The 19,602-nt window shown below is 32.3% G+C and overlaps 1 protein-coding gene across 3 annotated transcripts in view; it reads right to left on the bottom strand.

The window, feature by feature from the left end:
- LOC114343020 (phospholipid-transporting ATPase VD) overlaps window positions 1-19,602 on the bottom strand; it is a 346,327-nt gene that overhangs the window by 67,232 nt on the left and 259,493 nt on the right. For all 3 annotated transcript variants that reach the window (XM_050645083.1, XM_050645085.1, XM_050645084.1), the window contains exons 4-6: window positions 18,385-18,589; window positions 3,701-3,893; window positions 2,120-2,322 (exon numbers count right to left, since the gene is read on the bottom strand). In XM_050645083.1, coding sequence (XP_050501040.1) covers window positions 2,120-2,322; window positions 3,701-3,893; window positions 18,385-18,589 — 601 coding nt within the window. The remainder of the gene's footprint in view (window positions 1-2,119; window positions 2,323-3,700; window positions 3,894-18,384; window positions 18,590-19,602) is intronic.

Below are 19,602 nucleotides of genomic sequence, written 5' to 3'. Positions count from 1 at the left end.
GGCGACAAGTTGTTCAGGGTATCCGCGAACGCACTTAATATATTTGTTTAATTCATTCGAGCAATTTAATCCTATGAACTCTTCATCCCGACTTCGGGTTGGTGAGTTTCTTTATGATACTATATTGTATTCAGATTCAGGTTCCACTTCATTTTTTCATGATCTTCTAGGTCATCCTCTCCTTATTGTTCCCATTGGGCTCCATTTTGCAACATTGTTTATCCATGTGTTTCCTGCTTTACGTACGTGACCGTACCATTTTAGTCTTCTTCTATCTATGTACTGCAAGGCATCTTTTCCCACTTCCATTCTTCTTATCTCTTCATTTGAAATCCTGCCTCTTCTGGTCAAGCCTCTCATCTTCTCCAGTATTCTATTTCGGTCGCCAGAATGTTCTTTTGGTTTTTTTCTTATGATCCAAATTTCTGCTGCAGGTGTCATGATACTTCGTTCTACTGTTTGGTATATCATTTGTTTATTGTTTTTATTCCAGATTACACTATGGAGTTATCTTATACAAGATATTGTTTGTCCCAATCTATTTTTTATCTCTTCTTTCGACATTATAAAATCCAAATATTTAAATTTCTTCGTTCCTTTTATTTCTATGTGTTCTTCTATTTCCAAATTTTTGACGTCTTCTTCCGATATTGCTAAATATTTCGTTTTCTTCATATTTATTTTTAAGGCCCACATTTCTATATTCCTCTTTTAGCTTTCTTATCATGTACCTGATATCTTTCTCATCTTGAACCATGACCATCTGGTCGTCTGCGAAACACAATGTGTAAAGATAATCACCCCTTACCGGTATTCCCATACACCAATATTTTGACTTCCAAGTTGTTAGTATGTGTTCTAAAAATATTTTGAATAGAGATGGTGACGTTGGGCATCCCTGTAGTAGTCCTTTTGTTGTTTTAAAGTTGGTAACTATTTTGTTGTTGTCGGTCAGATGGCTTAGTGGATTGAGGCGCTCGATCGGCAACTCAAGTGGATTTTCGATAGAGATTCGATTCCCGGCTCGACATTTAAAAATAAAAAAAGCCAACGTGGTAGTATAAAATTCTATATGGAATCTACGGTTTGGTTTCGAATAAGCTAGGTGTCTGATCGGCCTATGGAGAAGCGGTATATAACGGTGTATATACACGGTGGTGAATTGTAAAGCGGGCCATAGGAAACTCAACGTAAAATTCTAAACTGTTGAATTCGTGCTTCCCTAATTATTCTACATCAAAAGACATTTTGTAGACTTTTGACAAAAGAAACTATTTGTAGAGGATTGAAATCTTTATTGAAAACAATTGTTAAAATTGTTCTACGAATTAAACACATTCCAAAATTTTATAAAATATAATAAGTTTTATCAAAGTATTTGCCAAATTTAGGCCACACACAGTGCAAGAATGTGTATAAGGTTGCCTCCGGTCACAATGAAATTATTATACATATGTATTAACAATATTTTGAGCTGCCAGTATTTTTATTTTATCGTTTTTATTGTTTAAAAAACAATAAAGTCGAAAAGATGTCCTCAGTTGAGGAGAAAGTAGTAATAATAAAGATGTTTTATTCAGTCAATAGTTTGCGTACTGTCAGAAATAGTAACGTGTGGCCTTACTTTTACGCACTTACTTAGGTATGGCAAATGTATTCTATTTTTCAAAATTTTGGACTCTGTTTAAATCGAAGATCAATTTTAACTTTTGTTTTTAATACAGATTTTAATCCTCTACAAATAGTTTCTCATGACTTTTGATGTAAAATAATTAGGGAAGCAGGAATTCAACAATTTAGAATTTTACATTGAGTTTCTTATGACCCGTTTTCCAATTCACCACCCGGTATAACTATCTTGTTTCCGATTTTTATATATACTTTATTTCCCCTTTAACTCTGTGTGGTGTTGCTAGTCTCCCATCGGGCGCTTCCCCGGATGGCGGATAGGGGAATGGCTCCTAGGTGGTATGGGGCAAATGAAATGCCCAAGGAGGACCAAAACTAGTATGCAGCGACTGACCCAGAGTAGGTAGCTGAACAAAGAGTTCCTCAAAATGTAAAAACAAAGGGAAACCCGAAGAAAACCTGAAGATGATAGCAAAATTAAAAATCGTACCTGTAAAATAATAATGAATGTCCAAAAGGCTAAAAAGGATTCACTTTCCGTGCTGCCACTAAGTCTGCAACCGATGGCTCCCAACACACACATAAATATTAAAATAAAAACACACCAAATAACGTCTTGGTTCATTTGTTTCTCTACAGAAGATCGCTTATATCTAGGTCCACCATTGTTTAACATCGCTTTAGTTTCATGACCTGGAACAAAAAGTTTTAATTAAAGTATTGATTATATATAACCTTTTTGCTTTTTACTTACAAAAAGGTAAGTTAAAAAACACACAACAAACAGTCACAATTTTATATCGCTAGGCTTATCCTTGGTAGGTCACCACCCTCAATTTTTTTTTAAACACACACATGCTGTGGCCTACAAGATCTAGGCCAAGTATGTCAATTTTAAAAGACGACATTTAAAACTAGGTTATACATTTTCCCAGAATTTTTTTTATGTTCGCTTTTAGGAACCACTTTAGTTATGAAAAATGTAATATTCAGTGCACCCATAATATTAATATATCCTCATATATTCCATGATGTATCACATTAGATAATCTTGAAAGATTTACAGGAGACTGATGAAAAATTCATCAAGAGAGGAGTTAGGCAGGGATGTATTCTGTCTCCACTACTCTTTAATGTATGTGGTGAAGCCATTTTTGAAGAAGCACTACTATCTCAAAGTGAAGGAATAATAATTAACTGAAGATCTATTAATAACATAAGATATATAGATGACACCGTGATTATGGCAAGCCCTGCTGAACAACGTCAATTATTACTAAACAAAACAAACAATTTCTGTGAAGAATATGGACTAAAAATGAATATAGAAAAGACAAGAAAACAAACATATAAACAAGCATACATTTGTGAAATGTACCGATAGAAAGGGTTGATAAATATACATAAATATCTAAGAACGTGGATTTTATAAAAAAATGATCAAACAACAGAAATAAGGACCAGGATATAGATAGCAAGAAATGCGTTTGTAAAAAAGAAAACAATTCTCTGTAACAAAGACCTTAGATTGAAACTGAGAGTATGCGAGAGTAACAAGAGCTTTGAGATGCTCGTATTCTTGATACTGATCTTGAAGCAAGAACACATCAATAAGCTACAGTCATTTGAAATGTGGTGTTACAGAAGGATGCTTAGATTAACATGGACACAGAAGAAAATGAACACGGATGTATTGCGAGAAATGGTCAAAGAATGCGAGATAATAAACGCAATAAGAATAAGAACGTTACAATATCTGGGACACGTCATGAGGAGACAGCGATATGAAATACTAAGGCTGATAATACAGGGAAAGATAAGAGGCGGAAGGAGTATAGGAAGAAGGAGAGTGTCATGGTTGAAGAATATAAGGGACAGGTTTAAATCCAGTTCTATAGAACTCTTCAGTGTAGCGGTAGATAGAGTAAAGATAGTGATGATGATATTCAACCTCCGATTAAGAGACGGCGCTTAAAGAAGCTAAAAAATTGCATATCACTATCGTTTTATTAGAACAAAATAATGAAAAACAACTCCCAGATTAATAATACTACGAGAGAAAAAAACTTACCTGCATACACTACAATTCCTTCGATAAAGTCAGTATTTTTTAAAAGGCACTCTCTTAATAATAAATTATCAGTTCCAACTGGTACTCTACTTCCATTTGGGTGTACTATTGCACCATGGAATCTATAAATTTTTGTAGTAGGCGCCTCCACTTCGATTGAGCTCCGAAATTTGCTGGGTTCAAAGACACTTTGCTGAAAAGAAAAGATTATATTAAAAACAACAACTAGAAACTGGTCTTTGGTTTATTTTTTGTTTTTTTTAATGGCATAAATCTTAATCATTCAGCCAGTCGCAATTAATTATAGTATAATGTGTGTGTTGATAATGTCTTGTTATAAATGTCTTGTTACTTAGTAAAGTCGACTTCATTCTCTTTACAAAGAGACGCTTAGAAACGGGTCTTAAATTTGAAAAAAATAAGTTTAAAATTAGCAGATTAGCACAGACAAGAACATGTATTAAACAAATAAACGGGGTACTGTGGGATAGACAGATTATCAGAAATACAAAGAAGAGAATATAATATAACACCTTGGTACGTAGTGGAATGACCTATGGATCAGAGAATTGGGTAATAAACAAACGAAACACAACCAAAATTACAGCAACTGAAATGGAGTTCATGAGAAGAAGCTGCAGAGTAACAACAATAGATCGCATTAGAAATGAGGAGTTAAAACGAAGAATGGCAGTAGAACAAGACATCCTCAGCTACATCGAAGAAAAACGTTTAATTTGGTATGGAGATGTGAGAAGAGCAGATTGTACAAGGTGGATATCAAAGATTTCGGATTGGAACCCAATAGGAAAGAGAAGAAGAGGTAGACCCTGAAGATCATGGAGGGATGAAGTGGATGAGGCCATGGAGAGACGAGATCTTAGAGACGGAGAATGGCAAAACAGAAAGGTCTGGAGACTTTGACTGAAAGAAGGAAGGCTTCGACAGCTGTAAAATCCTTATATAGATAGATAGAAGTTTAAAATTTGCAATTTAATTACTTTAATTATGAAATTATATTGAACATGTTAAGCACTCTGAGATTAAAAAGCAGGTATTATTAGCTTTTAATAATAAATTATTAAAGTTAATGAATAAATATTCGTTTCAAAAATAATCAATGCTTATTTACTGCGTTGTAACGACCCACTTACTATTTTTTTACTTCGAGATTAAAAAGGTGTTATTAACTTTTAATAATAAATTATTGAAGTTAATAAATCAACACTCATTTTAAAAATCCTCAATACTTATTTACTATATTGGATTCCCTTTTTGTAGCTGTACGCTCATCATTAAAAATTAGAATTGTGATATTGTGTTAATTTTTTTGTGTTTTAGTAAAGAATCAACATTATAATTTTTGTTGTTGATTATGCAACAATTTAACATAACATCGATTAAAACGACATGTACTATAATAATTGCTCAAAATTTTAGTATATACATTTCCTTACTAGTTTTAAGATATTTCTAACAGATTTTCGAATTACATTTGGATGGTTCTTTATTTCCCTGACAGCTTGTGCTCCTCTACTAAGTTGGTCGCGAGTAGGTACTTATTTCGGAAGAATACACTCGTGATTTTTAATACCAGATTTAATAACATACTGGATTAAAATCAGGGGATATTGAAAACTAGTTATGAAGGCCGCCTTGGCCGATACATGTATTACCAAATAGGTCTGGATCCCGCGTATGAAAAAAAAAGTTGATTATTAGCAAGCTGAAAATTTGTTAATAGCTTAAGGGTGTCTAGTCGGATAAACTTTGATATATGGGAACACTGGAACAGGGGCAGTTTTAATTGTGGAACAGGTTAAAAATTTGGAACGGTCAGACCACGAAAACGGCACATTTATTTTGTCCGACAGAATAGACTTAAACTCTCCCAACAGAGATTAAACTTTCATGCAAAAATCAGACTGCTATTTATCACCTGTCATAATTCCTGTCATTTGACATATTCTACATGTTCCACTCATTAAATCGCCCATTTGGTGAAAAATAGCAGTCTGATTTTTGCATGAGAGTTTAATCTCTATTCGGAGAGTTTAAGTCTGTTGTGAAGTTGGGGGTTGCTGGACGAAGACACTACCCCGAACAAACAAACTTAAACTTTTTTCATAAACTTTATTCTTATAAGGTTAAAGGTACAATTACGTCGACCGACATTATCGTTATGATAGGTCAAGGTGACCCATATCTCGGTAACTATATCCCCTGACTACGCGCCAACAGAGTTCAGCGAACACAACGATGTCTCAGGTACTCGACCTTCCCATTTATATCTGTTATATTAAAAACAATGCCCATATGTATCACCATATATGGTTATACTATACGTATTTCAATAATGACGTGTGCTTTCTTTGCAGTCTTTCGAATGAGTTCAATACTTTGAACTTTGCTACTATCGTAATAAATTATACAAATTGCAACTATAATATTGACCTTATTTTTATAACAAATAAATTAGGAAAATTCCGTGAGGGTTGTCGTGTACCATCACATCTCTCTGGGCGGGGAAAAGATGAAAGGGAATTTCAGCAACAATTTCCTTTCATCTCTATTTTATATTATTTATGTTGACTGACGTCTCTCCTTTATAAGAAAATTAAACAAATATATTAAAAGAAAATGAGAAATGAAAAAAAAAATGTCAACTTTGATTTGGTTGCTGAAAACATAATTATTGATTACAATTATGAAATTAGTTAATCAATTATGTTAATAATGGTTATGTTAATTGATTAACTGATCTCATAATTATAATCAATTATTTTTTCAGCAACCCAACCAAAGTTGACATTGACAGTTGTGACAGTAATTAAATATTTGATAGTGATCATTGTTGATTAGCGTTCGAACAACCGGCCCTTAGTTATCTAATATAAACGATGATCTTCTATCAAAGTCATAGGTGTCTAGATTGAAGCTTGGATACGAATGTTGGAGAACTTATGTAGATTCCTAGAATATACCAGCTTAAGCTGATTAATTTCAATATTTTGAAAATTTTGATAATTTTAATATACAGGATGTTGTTTTAAGGTCCTGGACCTGGATTTTCCTTGTGATTCGTAGTCGAGTCGTTTGGGTTCTAAATGAGACTTATGTGTACCCAATATCAAAAATATATTTAAGGTGGTTCTAAAGTGATGTCACTCTGTAACTCGGTTATAAAAATCGGTGGCACAATAAATGTAGTATGTATATCTAGAACCGCCTCAGTGACCTCTCTTTATCATTCAAGTATTTCCGTTTCCCAATGAAACACTCTGTATAATACATGTTTCAAATTCTAAAAATATTTCGTATTTTTTATAAAGGAAAACGAATAACAATTTCATTAAATTTATTAAAATATTTTGTAATAACCAAAAATACCCAAATCTAATCAAAACAAATTTAATAATTGGAACAACAATTTATCAGTACAAGGATTATTTTTTTCCCACTTATGATTGATGTAAAAACTAAACAAATAAATTAATCGTCCAAATGTATTGAGAAAATATTTTCCTAAAAGAAAACGCACACAAAGGACTAAACAGTCTAAACATCAACTATTTGTATAGCATACATAAATAATAGAACACTGTTACCGTATTGTCGTCGGTAATAGCGGACGATCTAATAAATTACAGGAATATTTTTTCAGCTCTAATCGTAATCGTTCAGAAATTTTCAAGTCATAATTCAAAATAGACCAGGGCGGATCTGTGAAAAAACGTCTATTTTTGGATGTGCCAGGTGGCATTCAGATTTTTGCAGATAAAGTTAGGTGACAGCTTCAATAATAATAATTGACTTATGCTCCTTCTCAAACATGCCCGGAACATTAATAAAAAAATTAAAATATGTAACAATTTCGAAAAACATCGATTTTTTTCTACTTTCTTCTGCTTATAACTTTAAAACGATTCATTTTGGAAAAAAGTCGTGGGGAAATAAAAGATAAGAATTTTAATAGCAATACATACAAAATAAGAGGGCAAAATAAGCCTGTTTTTTTTTTCAATGTTTTTCAACCACTTTGGTTGCACTTGGACCCTTCGTCATTCGCTTAGAAAATTCTTACAACATACTTAAATCGTCCACCAAATTTCATTAAAAATCGACTTAATAGATTTTGCACAATCATTTTGCAGTCTAATTTTTTTTTAAAGTTAAAATTTTTTAAAAAGTTTTTGAACAAAAAGTAGACCATTTGGAAGTTTGCTAATTTTTTTAGATATAAAGAGGCACTGTACTTATCTAATACACTTTAAAGAACTAAAATTGGATTATTTAAGAGGCCTCAGCACTGTTTTAAAGTTATAAAAACAATTTTATGGCTTATAAACAAATACAGTGAGGACGTTTGAGTTGGAATAAATTCATTTTTCAGTTACTTATCAAATAAACATTTTTTTCTCTTTTAGGACAGCAGTAAAATGTATTTAGAATTAAATAAATTATATAATTTCTTCTTTTTGTCTCAATTAATTAAAAAAAAATTGGGCACCCTGTATAAACAATTATGTTAATAAAAATAGAAAAATAGACGGTTTCGTCTTGATTTAAATCTGTCTCCTGTCATCCCTGTCTCCCTGTATACAATAAAACTATTTATACCGGAGTAAGGTTAGAACGTCATCTAACGGGGAATAAGTGAAATGAATGTCGACTCGATTTAAGTTTTCGGTTAACCCAGATATGAAAATATCAAAAGGCACCGTTGGAAAAATATTCCAAAAATGCGGTTTAGAGAACCTAAATATAGAAATCTATTTTTGCTAATGCCTAAAATTTCTATTTTTACTAATGCCATACTCTGTGTGAGAGTACAAAGACTCGTTTCATATAGGTTCTCTGAACCGCATTTTTGGAATATTTTCCTAGCGGTGCCTTTTGATATTTTCATATCTGGGTTAACAGAAAACTTGAATCGAGTCGACATTCATTTCAATTATGTTAATGTCTATATTAATGAATAGAGAATTGAATAACCTTTCGAATAAGCTACATGGCATCAGATGGATGACGTCACTAGTATGATATATATGCCAAAAAATTATAATTTAAATATAAAAATCGACCTGTTTCGGGATTTATCTCCAGAGTCGCCTATTCTCGAGAAAATGAATTTATTCCAACTCAAACATCCTCACTATATTTGTTTATAAGCAAAAAAATTGTACTTTAAAACAGTGCTGAGGCCGCTTAAATAATACAAGTTTAATTCTGTAAAGTGTATTAGATAGGTAGAGGGCCTCTTGATATGTAAAAAAATTAGCAAAGTTCTAAATGGTCTACTTTTTGTTCAGAAAGTTTTTAAAAATTTGAGCTTTTTAAAAAAAATTTAGATTGCAAAATTATTATGCGAAATCTATTATTTCGATTTTAATGAAATTTGGTGGACGGATTAAGTATGTTGTAAGATTTTTCGCAGCGAATTACGAAGGTTCTAAATGCAACCAAAGTGGTTGAAAAACATTGAATAAAAACAGGCTTATTTTGCCCTCTTATTTTGTATGTATTGCTATTTTGCAGAAAGGTTAATAATTTAAGACATGTCTAACCAGATGTATATGATACAAAATTCAATTATCTTTATTTTATTTCCCCACGACTTTGTTCCAAAATGAATCGTTTTAAAGTTATAAGCAATGAAAGTAGAAAAAAATCTATGTTTTTCGAAATTTTTAAATATTCTAATTTTTTTATTAATGTTCCGGGCATATTTGAGAAGGAGCATGGCATAAGTCAATTATAATTACTGAAGTTGTCACCTAATTTTATCTGCAAAAATCCGAATGCCACCTCTCACATCCACCTAAAAACAGATCCGCCCTGGTCTAAAAGAAAAATCGTCGAAAATATGTGTCACTATTTGATTGTCAAAAAAAATGTTTGTTTAAGCCATGACAAATATTTTCGTAGCCCGGCAGCTTTCTTTATTGATTGGTTTTTTTGTGTAAACACGTGAATCGTAAGTATGAACATTTGAAAAACGCAAGCAGTTGGTTCGGAGAGAAAATTTGTAATAGTAGGGGAGGCAAGGATGCTATAAATTTGCAGTTACTCGCGTGTTATGGGGACATACTGGGTTGTGAAGAGTAGGTCCTAAAACCAAAAAAAGTTAAGTAAAGTTTTCCATTTTAGTGGAGACTTTCCATTTTTTAATTCAATTTTCCATTTCCAACAACCGTTTTTTCCTATTATAGCGCCATATTATCCATAATTCGAAAAAATGTCTCGAATAAAAGTTACTTATTTTTACGTAAGGAATCCAAATCAGCACAAAAAATATGGGGGATCCTCTTTAAAATTTTAAAGTCTCCCCGACCCCACCCCAATTCCGTGGGGGTTCGTGCTTGGTGTCATTCGATAGATTTTTCAAAAATATTGAATACGTGTATTTTTCAGTTTTTCGATCTGATGTTTATTTCACGAAATATCGCGAGGTTCCTATTTAAACTTGTAAATTTACCCCCACTCCTCTGCGTGGGGGGTCGTGTTTGGTATAATTCGATAGATTTTTGAAAAATATTAAACACGTATTTTTTATTTTTTCGATCTAGTACGTTCTTTAACGGTAAAATATTGCAAAACCTCTAAATTTTAAAGAACCGCTTGGATTGACATGAAATTTGGCATACACATAGCTAACAAGTCAAAGAAAAAAAGTGATATTGTGCCGATATGTGCTTTTGCCCTGGGGGTGGTTTTCACCCCCTCTTGGGGGTGAAAAAATATTCGTCCAAAGAAAGTCAGGAAATGGATAAACTGGCTAATTTTAAGTAACTTTTGTTCTATAGAGTTTTTTCACTAAGTCAATACTTTTCGAGTTATTTGGCAGTGAATATGTTCATTTTTTCAACAAAATAACCACGCTTTTAGACGGTTTTTCGCAAATAACTCAAATAGTAAGTATTTTGTCGAAAAAACATTCTTAGCAAAAATATAGCCTGTAAAAAATTAAAAAAAATGGTGTATACATCACGTCTCTACACCTAGTAGAAGCAGAGTTATAGCTAATGAAAAATAGGTTCATATTCGTCAAATTCCAAATGGAATACTTTAACGTGAAATAACCAAAAATGAAGCACATTTCGGGGAAAACTCATTAGAAGTTATTTAAAGTGTTTAAAAAAAGCTTCATTTTTGTTTTATAAAAAAAATTTCTAGCATCAAAATTAAACAAGTTACGCTCAAAATAAAGTTAGTCCCTTTTGGTTTTGGTAAAAAAATCGAGAAAATCACCCCCTAATTAGTATATTAAATGAACTTAATCGTTACGACTTCACAAGTTTCTTGACTCGTGTATATATTGTTTATATGATCTGTAAGTTTCATCGGTTCAAAGTCCTTACTATTGAAAGGGCTGTAGTTAAAAAGGATTGAACGAGTCACTGATCACGAATGTATGCAAATTTAGAAACACCAAATCTTAATCAATTTTTGTCTAATAGAAAAACAAAAAAATACATGATATTCAGAAAAGCAAATCTGACTTTTTTTGTTTTTCAAGATTTTTAGTATCTCTAACAATTTTTAAGTTATTTTGAAAAAAAGCATATTTTTCAAAATTAAAATTTTTAAAAATTTTACTTTGAAACCAAATTTTTTCAAAAATAAGCACTTTGAATCGATGAAACTTACAGATCATATAAACACAACATAAGTAAAATAATTTGTGGAGCGGTAACGATTAATTTCATTTAAGTTGCTAATTAGGGGTTGGTCTTCCCGATTTTTTTTTGCAAAAACAAAAGGGACCAACTTTATTTTGAGCGTAACTTGCTTAAATTTAATGCTAAAAACTTTTTGTAAAAACAGAAGTAAAGCTTTTTTTAAACACTTAAAAAAGTTATAATGGGTTTTCCCCAAAAAGTTGGTGAATATGAATCCATTTTTCATTGGCTATAACTCTAATTCTACGAGATCCAGAGACCTAACGTGTACACCATTTTTTTTTTACTTTTTTATAGGCTATATTTTTGCTAAGAACGTTTTTTCGACAAAATTCTTACTTTTTGAGTTATTTGCGAAAAACCGTCTAAAAATGTGGTTATTTTGTTGAAAAATGAACATATTCACTCGCAAATAACTCGAGAAGTGTTGACTTGGCGAAAAAGCTCTATAGAACAAAAGTTATTTAAAATTAGTTAGTTTACCGATTTCCGGACTTATTTTGGACATACATTTTTTCACCCCGAAGAGGGGGTGAAAATCACCCCCAGGACAAAAGCACACATCGGCACAATATCACTTTTTTTCTCTGACATGTAAGCTATACGCATGCCAAATTTCATGTCAATCCAAGCGGTTCTTGAAAATTTAGAGCAAAAACCGTGAAAGAATGGACTAATCTGACGTTCATTTCGCGAAATATACACTGTTCTACATGTACTTAACTTCATCATCAGCAGCTATTCCATTCATCGTCGGATGTAAGCCTCCCTTAGGTGTGTCCATTCATATCTGTTTGCTGTTTTTTGCATCCATTCGTGGCCAGCCATTCGCTTGATGTCATCAGTCCATCTTGTTTGAGGTCTGCCTCTACTTCTTTTGCTTGCCCTTGGTCGTCAGTCGAGAATTCGCTTTGTCCAACGGTTCTCTTCCATTCTTCCTATGTGTCCTGTCCAGTTTCATTTTAACATGGCAACCTTCTGGATCACATCTGTTACTTTTGATCGCCTTCTTACCTCTTCATTCGACTTGCGATCGCTGAGCTTAATGTTGAGCATTCTCCGTTCCATAGCTCTCTGAGCCACTTGAACTATGGACTACGTGGACTATGTGACGATAATATAATTTTATCGTCTAGAGTACGCCAATGAATTAAGTAAAACGTGTTTTTATACCGTCTCGCACGATATAAAAGACGGAACGAATAGCCTAGTGCCTAGTTGATTATTATTCTTGGAGCAATGATCGAAGAATAATAAACAACAACGAGGTATAAGAGGTGAGTTGTCCCGACAATTTTCCCCCGCCGTTTTGGTGCGTTGATCGAATCCGTCGGTTTTTCCTTTTACCTATCCTATACGAGCGGTGATCGTATTTCCTTGCATGTCTTTTCCTCTGACCAGTTGAGCGAGATGTCCTCTCCTTATACGCCCATTTCATATTAATAAAAGTAATTTCTTTTTTTAATCCATATTTTCTTTTCACTATTATATATTTTCAATCTCTCTTTCTTCTTCTTAAGGTGCCGAGACCGCTTGTCGATTGTTGGCTCTCATGTTGCCCAGCATATTAACAATCACTGTCTTATTTACAGCCGCACGAAATAGTTCAGTGCTAGTTTTCCCAAACCATTGGTGTAGGTTTTTAAGCCAAGAAGTTGTACGGCGGCTCACACTTCTTTTTCCCATTATGTTACCTTGCATGGCAAGGTGAAGTATGTCATATTTTTCTGGGTGGCGCATTATATGACCAAAGTATTCCAATTTGCGCCTTTTAACCGTGTTCACTACTTCGCAACTTTTATTCAAACGTTGCAAAACCCTATCGTTTGTGACTCTTTCTACCCAACTGATCTCAAATGCTTCTAGGTTTTTTAAAAGCGATTCTGTCAGGGTCCATGCTTCAACCCCGTAAAGTAGTACTGGGAATATATAACACCGAACCATTCTTATGCAAAGTTCCAAATTTAGATCATAACTGCACAGGATTTTCTTAAATTTCATAAAACTTGTTGTTGCTTTGGCAATTCTATTTTTATTTCTGTACTAGGGTTCCAGCTTTCATTATTATGAGTACCCAGATATACAAGATTACTTACTCGTTCAATTGAGTCATTACCGATTGTTACGTTAAAGTTATTATTATTTACGGCTGCCTGTTTACTAATAACCATAAACTTTGTCTTTCTTGCGTTGACTTTGAGTCCATATATCGCGCAGAACGCCACCATTCGGTTCAATAACGCTTGAAGATGTTCAATTGATCCTGTCACTAACAAGGTATCATCTGCGTATTTGATATTGTTCATAAGCATACCATTAATGAGTATGACCTCTTTTGCGTTTTCCAACACTTCATTTAAGATTGTTTCAGCGTAAAGATTAAACAACATCGGTGACAATATACAGCCTTGTCGAACTCCACGCTTGATTTTTACTTAAATCTAACGCGAGAATTTTACTGTCATCGTTGCATTTGGTTGTCTTTTTAAAGACAGATCACATGCTATGATTTTTTTGTGACGGATATTCTTGAGTTGGGATGTAATTTTCATGTAATCGAATGAACTATCTTTTAGTAAAGTCGTCCCAGGAACGCAACTCATAAATATTGGCGATATCATTTTGAAGTCTTCTACTTTAAAATGTATAATTTACGTCTGAATTGCCAATATAAATGAGTCAGATTAAATAAATTATTAGAAGAATTTTTTTATTTAGCAACAACATTTTTGTTTATTTTGCGATAATTTGCGATTATTCTAATGTCCCTACCGTCCAGACCGGTAGTCTTGAGAATATGTAGCATTTTTTCATGGCGAACTTTATTAAAGGCCTTTTCAAAATCAATCGCGCACATGAAAACGACATGATTTACATCTCTGCATCTTTGAATTAAAACTTGGGTTGCGAACAGTGCATCACGCGTCCCAAGGCCTCAGCGAAAACCGAATTGAGTACTTGAGATTCTTTCCTCAATTTTTCTATATGTTATTTGATGAATTATTCTGAGAAAAGTTTTCAATACATGACTCATTAGGCTGATGGTGCGATAGTAGCTGCATTTTGTGGCTCTGTGTTTATTTGGTAGTACAACAAATGAGAATTTAAGCCAATCTTTAGGATTTTTTCCGCTTTCGTAGATTTTGAATAATTTCGTAAGTATCTTAATGCCCTCGGTACCTAAAAGCTTTAGTGTTTCTACGTAAATTCCATCTGGTCCGATCGACTTGCCATTTTTTGCGTTCTTTATAGCGTATTGCACTTCTCTCTCTTGTATCTCTCTTTGTCGACGTTTAAATTGGTAAACTGGTGAAGCGCGCCTCAACACACTCCATTGGTTTGAACCTTAAAAACAGTATAATAGATACTTCTTATCAAATTCTTTTACAATGAAATGTTTACCCACACTATTGATAAAAATGCAAATAACACACGGCCTTTGATAAGTTAAATTCTACATTCAGTAAAGTGGTTCTCAAGTGACCGTGAAAATGCTTCAACGTAATCGAATGTTAAAGTATTGAAGTATTAACTTTTTTAAATTGCAAAAGAAACGGATAATTTCAAAATAATTTTAAATATATAGTTGTTAAATCACATAATAAATTATTCGTCTTTTAGACCAGGGCGCATCTGTAAAAATATTAGTACATTTGGACGTTGAGAGGTGACTCAAATTTTTTTGCAGAAATTGCTTGAAAATAACTCAAATAATAATATTTGAGTTATCTTCCCTCCCAAAAAGGTCCGGAACATTGTTTAAATAATCAAAATGTCAAAAAATGAAGGAAAAATTCGATTTTTTTCTTCGTTTTTTGATTATAACTTTAAAAGTATTCATTTCCGAGAAAAGTTGTACTAACATAAAAGTTGCGTAATTAAATTTCCTACAATATAGAATTGGTTAAAAATTTAAAAAAGAGTCACCCTTGTTGCAAAATAGCAATAATTGCAAAAAAAACATACAAAAACAAGTATTCGCATTTTACGTTTTTCAACCATTTATGCTACACTTCGGACCTTCATATTTTATCCAGAAAAACTTTATGATACAGTAAAACAATACTCTAAATTTCATTAAGATCGGTTTAACAGATTTTGCAAAAAAAAGTTTTGCAATCCAGCTTTCGCAAAAAAAATTCATTTTTTCAAAATGTTACAGGACTGAAAATAAACCAGATAGCAAGTTAAAAATTTTTTGCTCATAGAAGTGTACTGTACCTTTCATTTGCAATTTACAAAACTAAAATCACTTAACCACCACGGCGTCAGGAATTTTTTTAAATAAACATTAATTATTGGTGCTACGCGCAGGACAGCGGATAGTTTGCTCTGATTGGGCATTGGGCATTCCAATGACCTTTGATAATGAATGCTACATTTTAATTTTTATTACATTGCGATATAAATAAATAAATTTGTTTATTGCAAAATAAAAACACATACTCTATCCTTTGAAATAACACTTTTTTTAGCAAAAACTTTCTTTGTTCATATATTTTAACTTAGAGAATAGAAGTTTATTATTTTTAAACATGCAATTGTTTAAACAATATTTCACAAACAATAATAAAATTAGTTTGATTTTTGTGGAATTAAAATATTAAAATACAACAAAATATGGAGTAAGAAAATAATATATTAGATAAAGATTCGAAGAAATTTTGGTGGAAATCAACTTGTGTGAATCGAACACCGCTGTCCTGCGCGTAGCACCAAAAATTAATGTTTATTTAAAAAATTTCCTGACGCCGTGGTAATTAATCGATTTTAATTTTGCAAATTGCAAATGAAAGGTACTGTATACTTCTATAAGCAAAACAAAATTCAACTTGCTATCTGCTTTATTTTCAATCCTGCAACATTTTAAAAAAATGATTTTTTTTTGCGAAAGCTGGATTGCAAAATTTATTTTGCAAAATCTATTAAACCGATCTTAATGAAATTTACACTGGTGTTTTATTATATCATAAAGTTTTTCTGGCTCAAATATGAAGGTCCTAAGTGTAGCATAAATGGTTGAAAAACGTAAAATGCGAATACTTGTTTTTGCATGGTTTTTTTTTCGCAATTATTGCTATTTTGCAACAAGGATGACAATTTTTTAAATTTTTAACCAATTCTATATTGTAGGAAATTTAATTACGCAACTTTTATGTCAGTACAACTTTTCTCAGAAATGAATAGTTTTAAAGTTATAATCAAAAAACGAAGAAAAAAATCGAATTTTTCCTTCATATTTTGACATTTTGATTATTTAAACAATGTTCCGGACCATTTTGAGTGGGAGGATAACTCAAATATTATTATTTGAGTTATTTTCAAGCAATTTCTGCAAAAAAAATTTGAGTCACCTCTCAACGTCCATCTCAAAACAGATGCGCCCTGGCCTATTTGTATTGGTCTGTTAAATCCACTGTCCGAGTATCACTTGTGGTCCGTGCTCCCTGCAACTGCTTCAATGGATACGGCATACGCTCCTCTACATTATACAGGGTGTTAGTAAATAAGTATGAAAAACTTTAAGGGGTAATTCTACGTGAAAAAATAATGGCAGTTTGCTCTATAAACTTATGTCCGCAAATACTGCGTTTCCGAGATACAGGGTGTTGAAATTTTTATTTCAAACTGCGAATTTTTTATTGCTCTAAGACCGTTTGAGCTATTAAAATTAAATTTGGTGGGTTTTAAGTGTTATTGCACATTTTTTGATATATACAGTATGTCCCTGTAAGTTGTATCCATAAGGAAAACTTTTTTATTAATTTTACGAAAAAAATTATTCTCAATAAAAAGCTCTGCATGGTCCAAAACCTAAGGTTTAACCATCAAATATCAAATTTTTTGAACATTATACCAGGTATGTCAAAAAGTTTGAATTTCACTCAAGAGTAAAGTAGCTTTATTTTTCACAATATTGCTTTAGTTAAGTTAAACAACTCTAGTTCTGTTTGTTTTTTTTTTTCGTTGAATTAATATTATATTTTGTTAATTACAGCGTTTTTGTCTTCTTCCTCCAGCCCTTTGGTTTTTTTTTAATTTTTGTTGTTACCTACTGTACATGACAATTTCAGTTTTATAATATCATACTCTGCTTGTCAAATACTCAATACAAAAGTGTTTTAGCATGTTTATTTATGAATTATGAAGTTTTGAATCTAAAAATCCCATTTTCCAAAAATTTAAAAAATTGACTTACTGCGTATTGTTCAGAAAAATTTTGTTCAAAAAAAATTTTGTTCAGAAAAAGGAAGAATGTATTTTTGTCAGTTAAAAAAAGACATGACTTTTTTTTATCTTAATAATTTTACAGTGTTATTGATTCATTTAACAGATAATATTAATGTTTTTAGCTTTAGTTAAGTTAAACAAGTCTAGTTCTGTTTATTTTTTTTCTTTCGTTGAATTAATATTATAATATTTTGTCAATTAGTTTTTGCCTTTTTCCTCCAGACCTTTGGTTGTTGTTTTTAAATTTCTCTTGTTACCTACTGTACATGCAGTGGTGTCATGGTGTGGGAACGCGTGGGAACGCCGTTCCCGCACTGGTTAAGAAAAGAAAAAAAAATAATAGAGAATTTAGGTTTTGTAAACAAAAATTAGCAGTGCGTTCCGGCACTGCGTTCCCGCACTGCTAATTTTGCCATGACACCACTGTGTACATGACAATTTCAGTTTTATAATATCATACTCTGTATATATGAGTTGTCAAATACTCAATACAACAGTATTTTAGCATGTTTGTTTATGAAGTATGAAGTTTTGAATCTAAAAATCGCGTTTTCCAAAAATTTAAAAAATTGACTTACAGCGTTTTTCCCCTGTAGTCGTTATATGTAACAGGTAAATCATTTTTTTCCGATTACAGCGCCATCTATCAACAATTAAAATAAAATATTATAGGTGGGTATAATCACGGACGTACCGTTTTTTCTGTCACTTGTAACGCACTGAAAAAAGCCTCTGAGAAGCACCATACCTACTAAATGTGTCAGATCTTACCTTTTCAACGAAACCTCGAACAACTTGCCGCTGTTTGAGGTTCGTTTCTCCATCCAAATGCCCTGTATCGATATAGCATAGGCCACTAGCATCACTGGAACGAAGCACCAAGATATCGGCCGGTACGACTTCATTATTCGATAAATGTATTAAATCGCCTACTCTCACGTCCTTCCACAATACTTTCTTATAACGGCAGGCTTCACTAAAAAAGAAACACTAGGTTAATAAAACATATTTACAACTATTTAAAATAAAATAAATTTAAGACTTTCAGTATATATGAGCCGTTTATTTTGAACTCCTAACTCCTTGTTTCTAAAGATATCAGGGATATTCAAAAAACATAATGTTCACAAAACATAACAGAGCACTTGAAAGTGGTACACTATTGTATACCTATGTCAGATATATCAAGAAAATATGCTGTCTATATAGGATCTGCTTGTATGGAAAGCCATTTTGTTCTTCTACAGCTGTCATCTCTCTTTTTCAATTTTATTTTTTATTATTTTTCATGTTTCGTACATATTTCAATTTCATCACTGATAAATATCTAGGTAAAATATTTTTTAAGTAAGCTACTGAAAAACTAAGGTAAGCCCTACCTGCAGCGCTCATGTAGATTTAGTCGAGCATAATATGATATTATGTACTCATATTATAACCAACGGTATCCACTCTAGATATATAGGTAAAACCAGCAATTATCAGTTGCACTTAGTATTTCTAAAAATAAACGTTAATTTTGGGCACTAAGTGCTTCTGTACCAAACATTTCAGGAGATATGATTCTAAATTTGGAAATAAGATAATAACAGATATTCTGACATTAGTAGTATGTAGTATCCTCAAAGATAAAAGGTGAAAGAACAATGGAAATTTCATAGTGACCGGTCAACGAAAGTAATAAATTGCCGCAATAATGATATTCAAAATTGCCGGTTCATTCTACACAAAAACTGCTAATAAACATTTTTCTTCAACGTTATCTCAGCTACATTTCTTGTTGGAAACATTTTTTTCTACAAACAGATTCTTGGTAAATCGATGTTTTATTTTCCCCCTAGGAGGGAGAAAATCCTTTGCCGTACTAATTTTCACGTCCCATGATCTCAATTTAATCTCTCCTTTCTCCCCATTCTCTATCCTGTCTTTTATCTTCATCTTTTCATTCTTATTACATTTCCACGTAAATGACATAAAATGGGTTCAGAA

This window comes from Diabrotica virgifera, chromosome 3, assembly GCF_917563875.1.
Source record: "Diabrotica virgifera virgifera chromosome 3, PGI_DIABVI_V3a".
NCBI lineage: Eukaryota > Metazoa > Arthropoda > Insecta > Coleoptera > Chrysomelidae > Diabrotica > Diabrotica virgifera.
The sequence above is the reverse complement of the archived record's forward strand: the minus strand, read 5'-3'. Positions and strand labels throughout refer to the sequence as shown.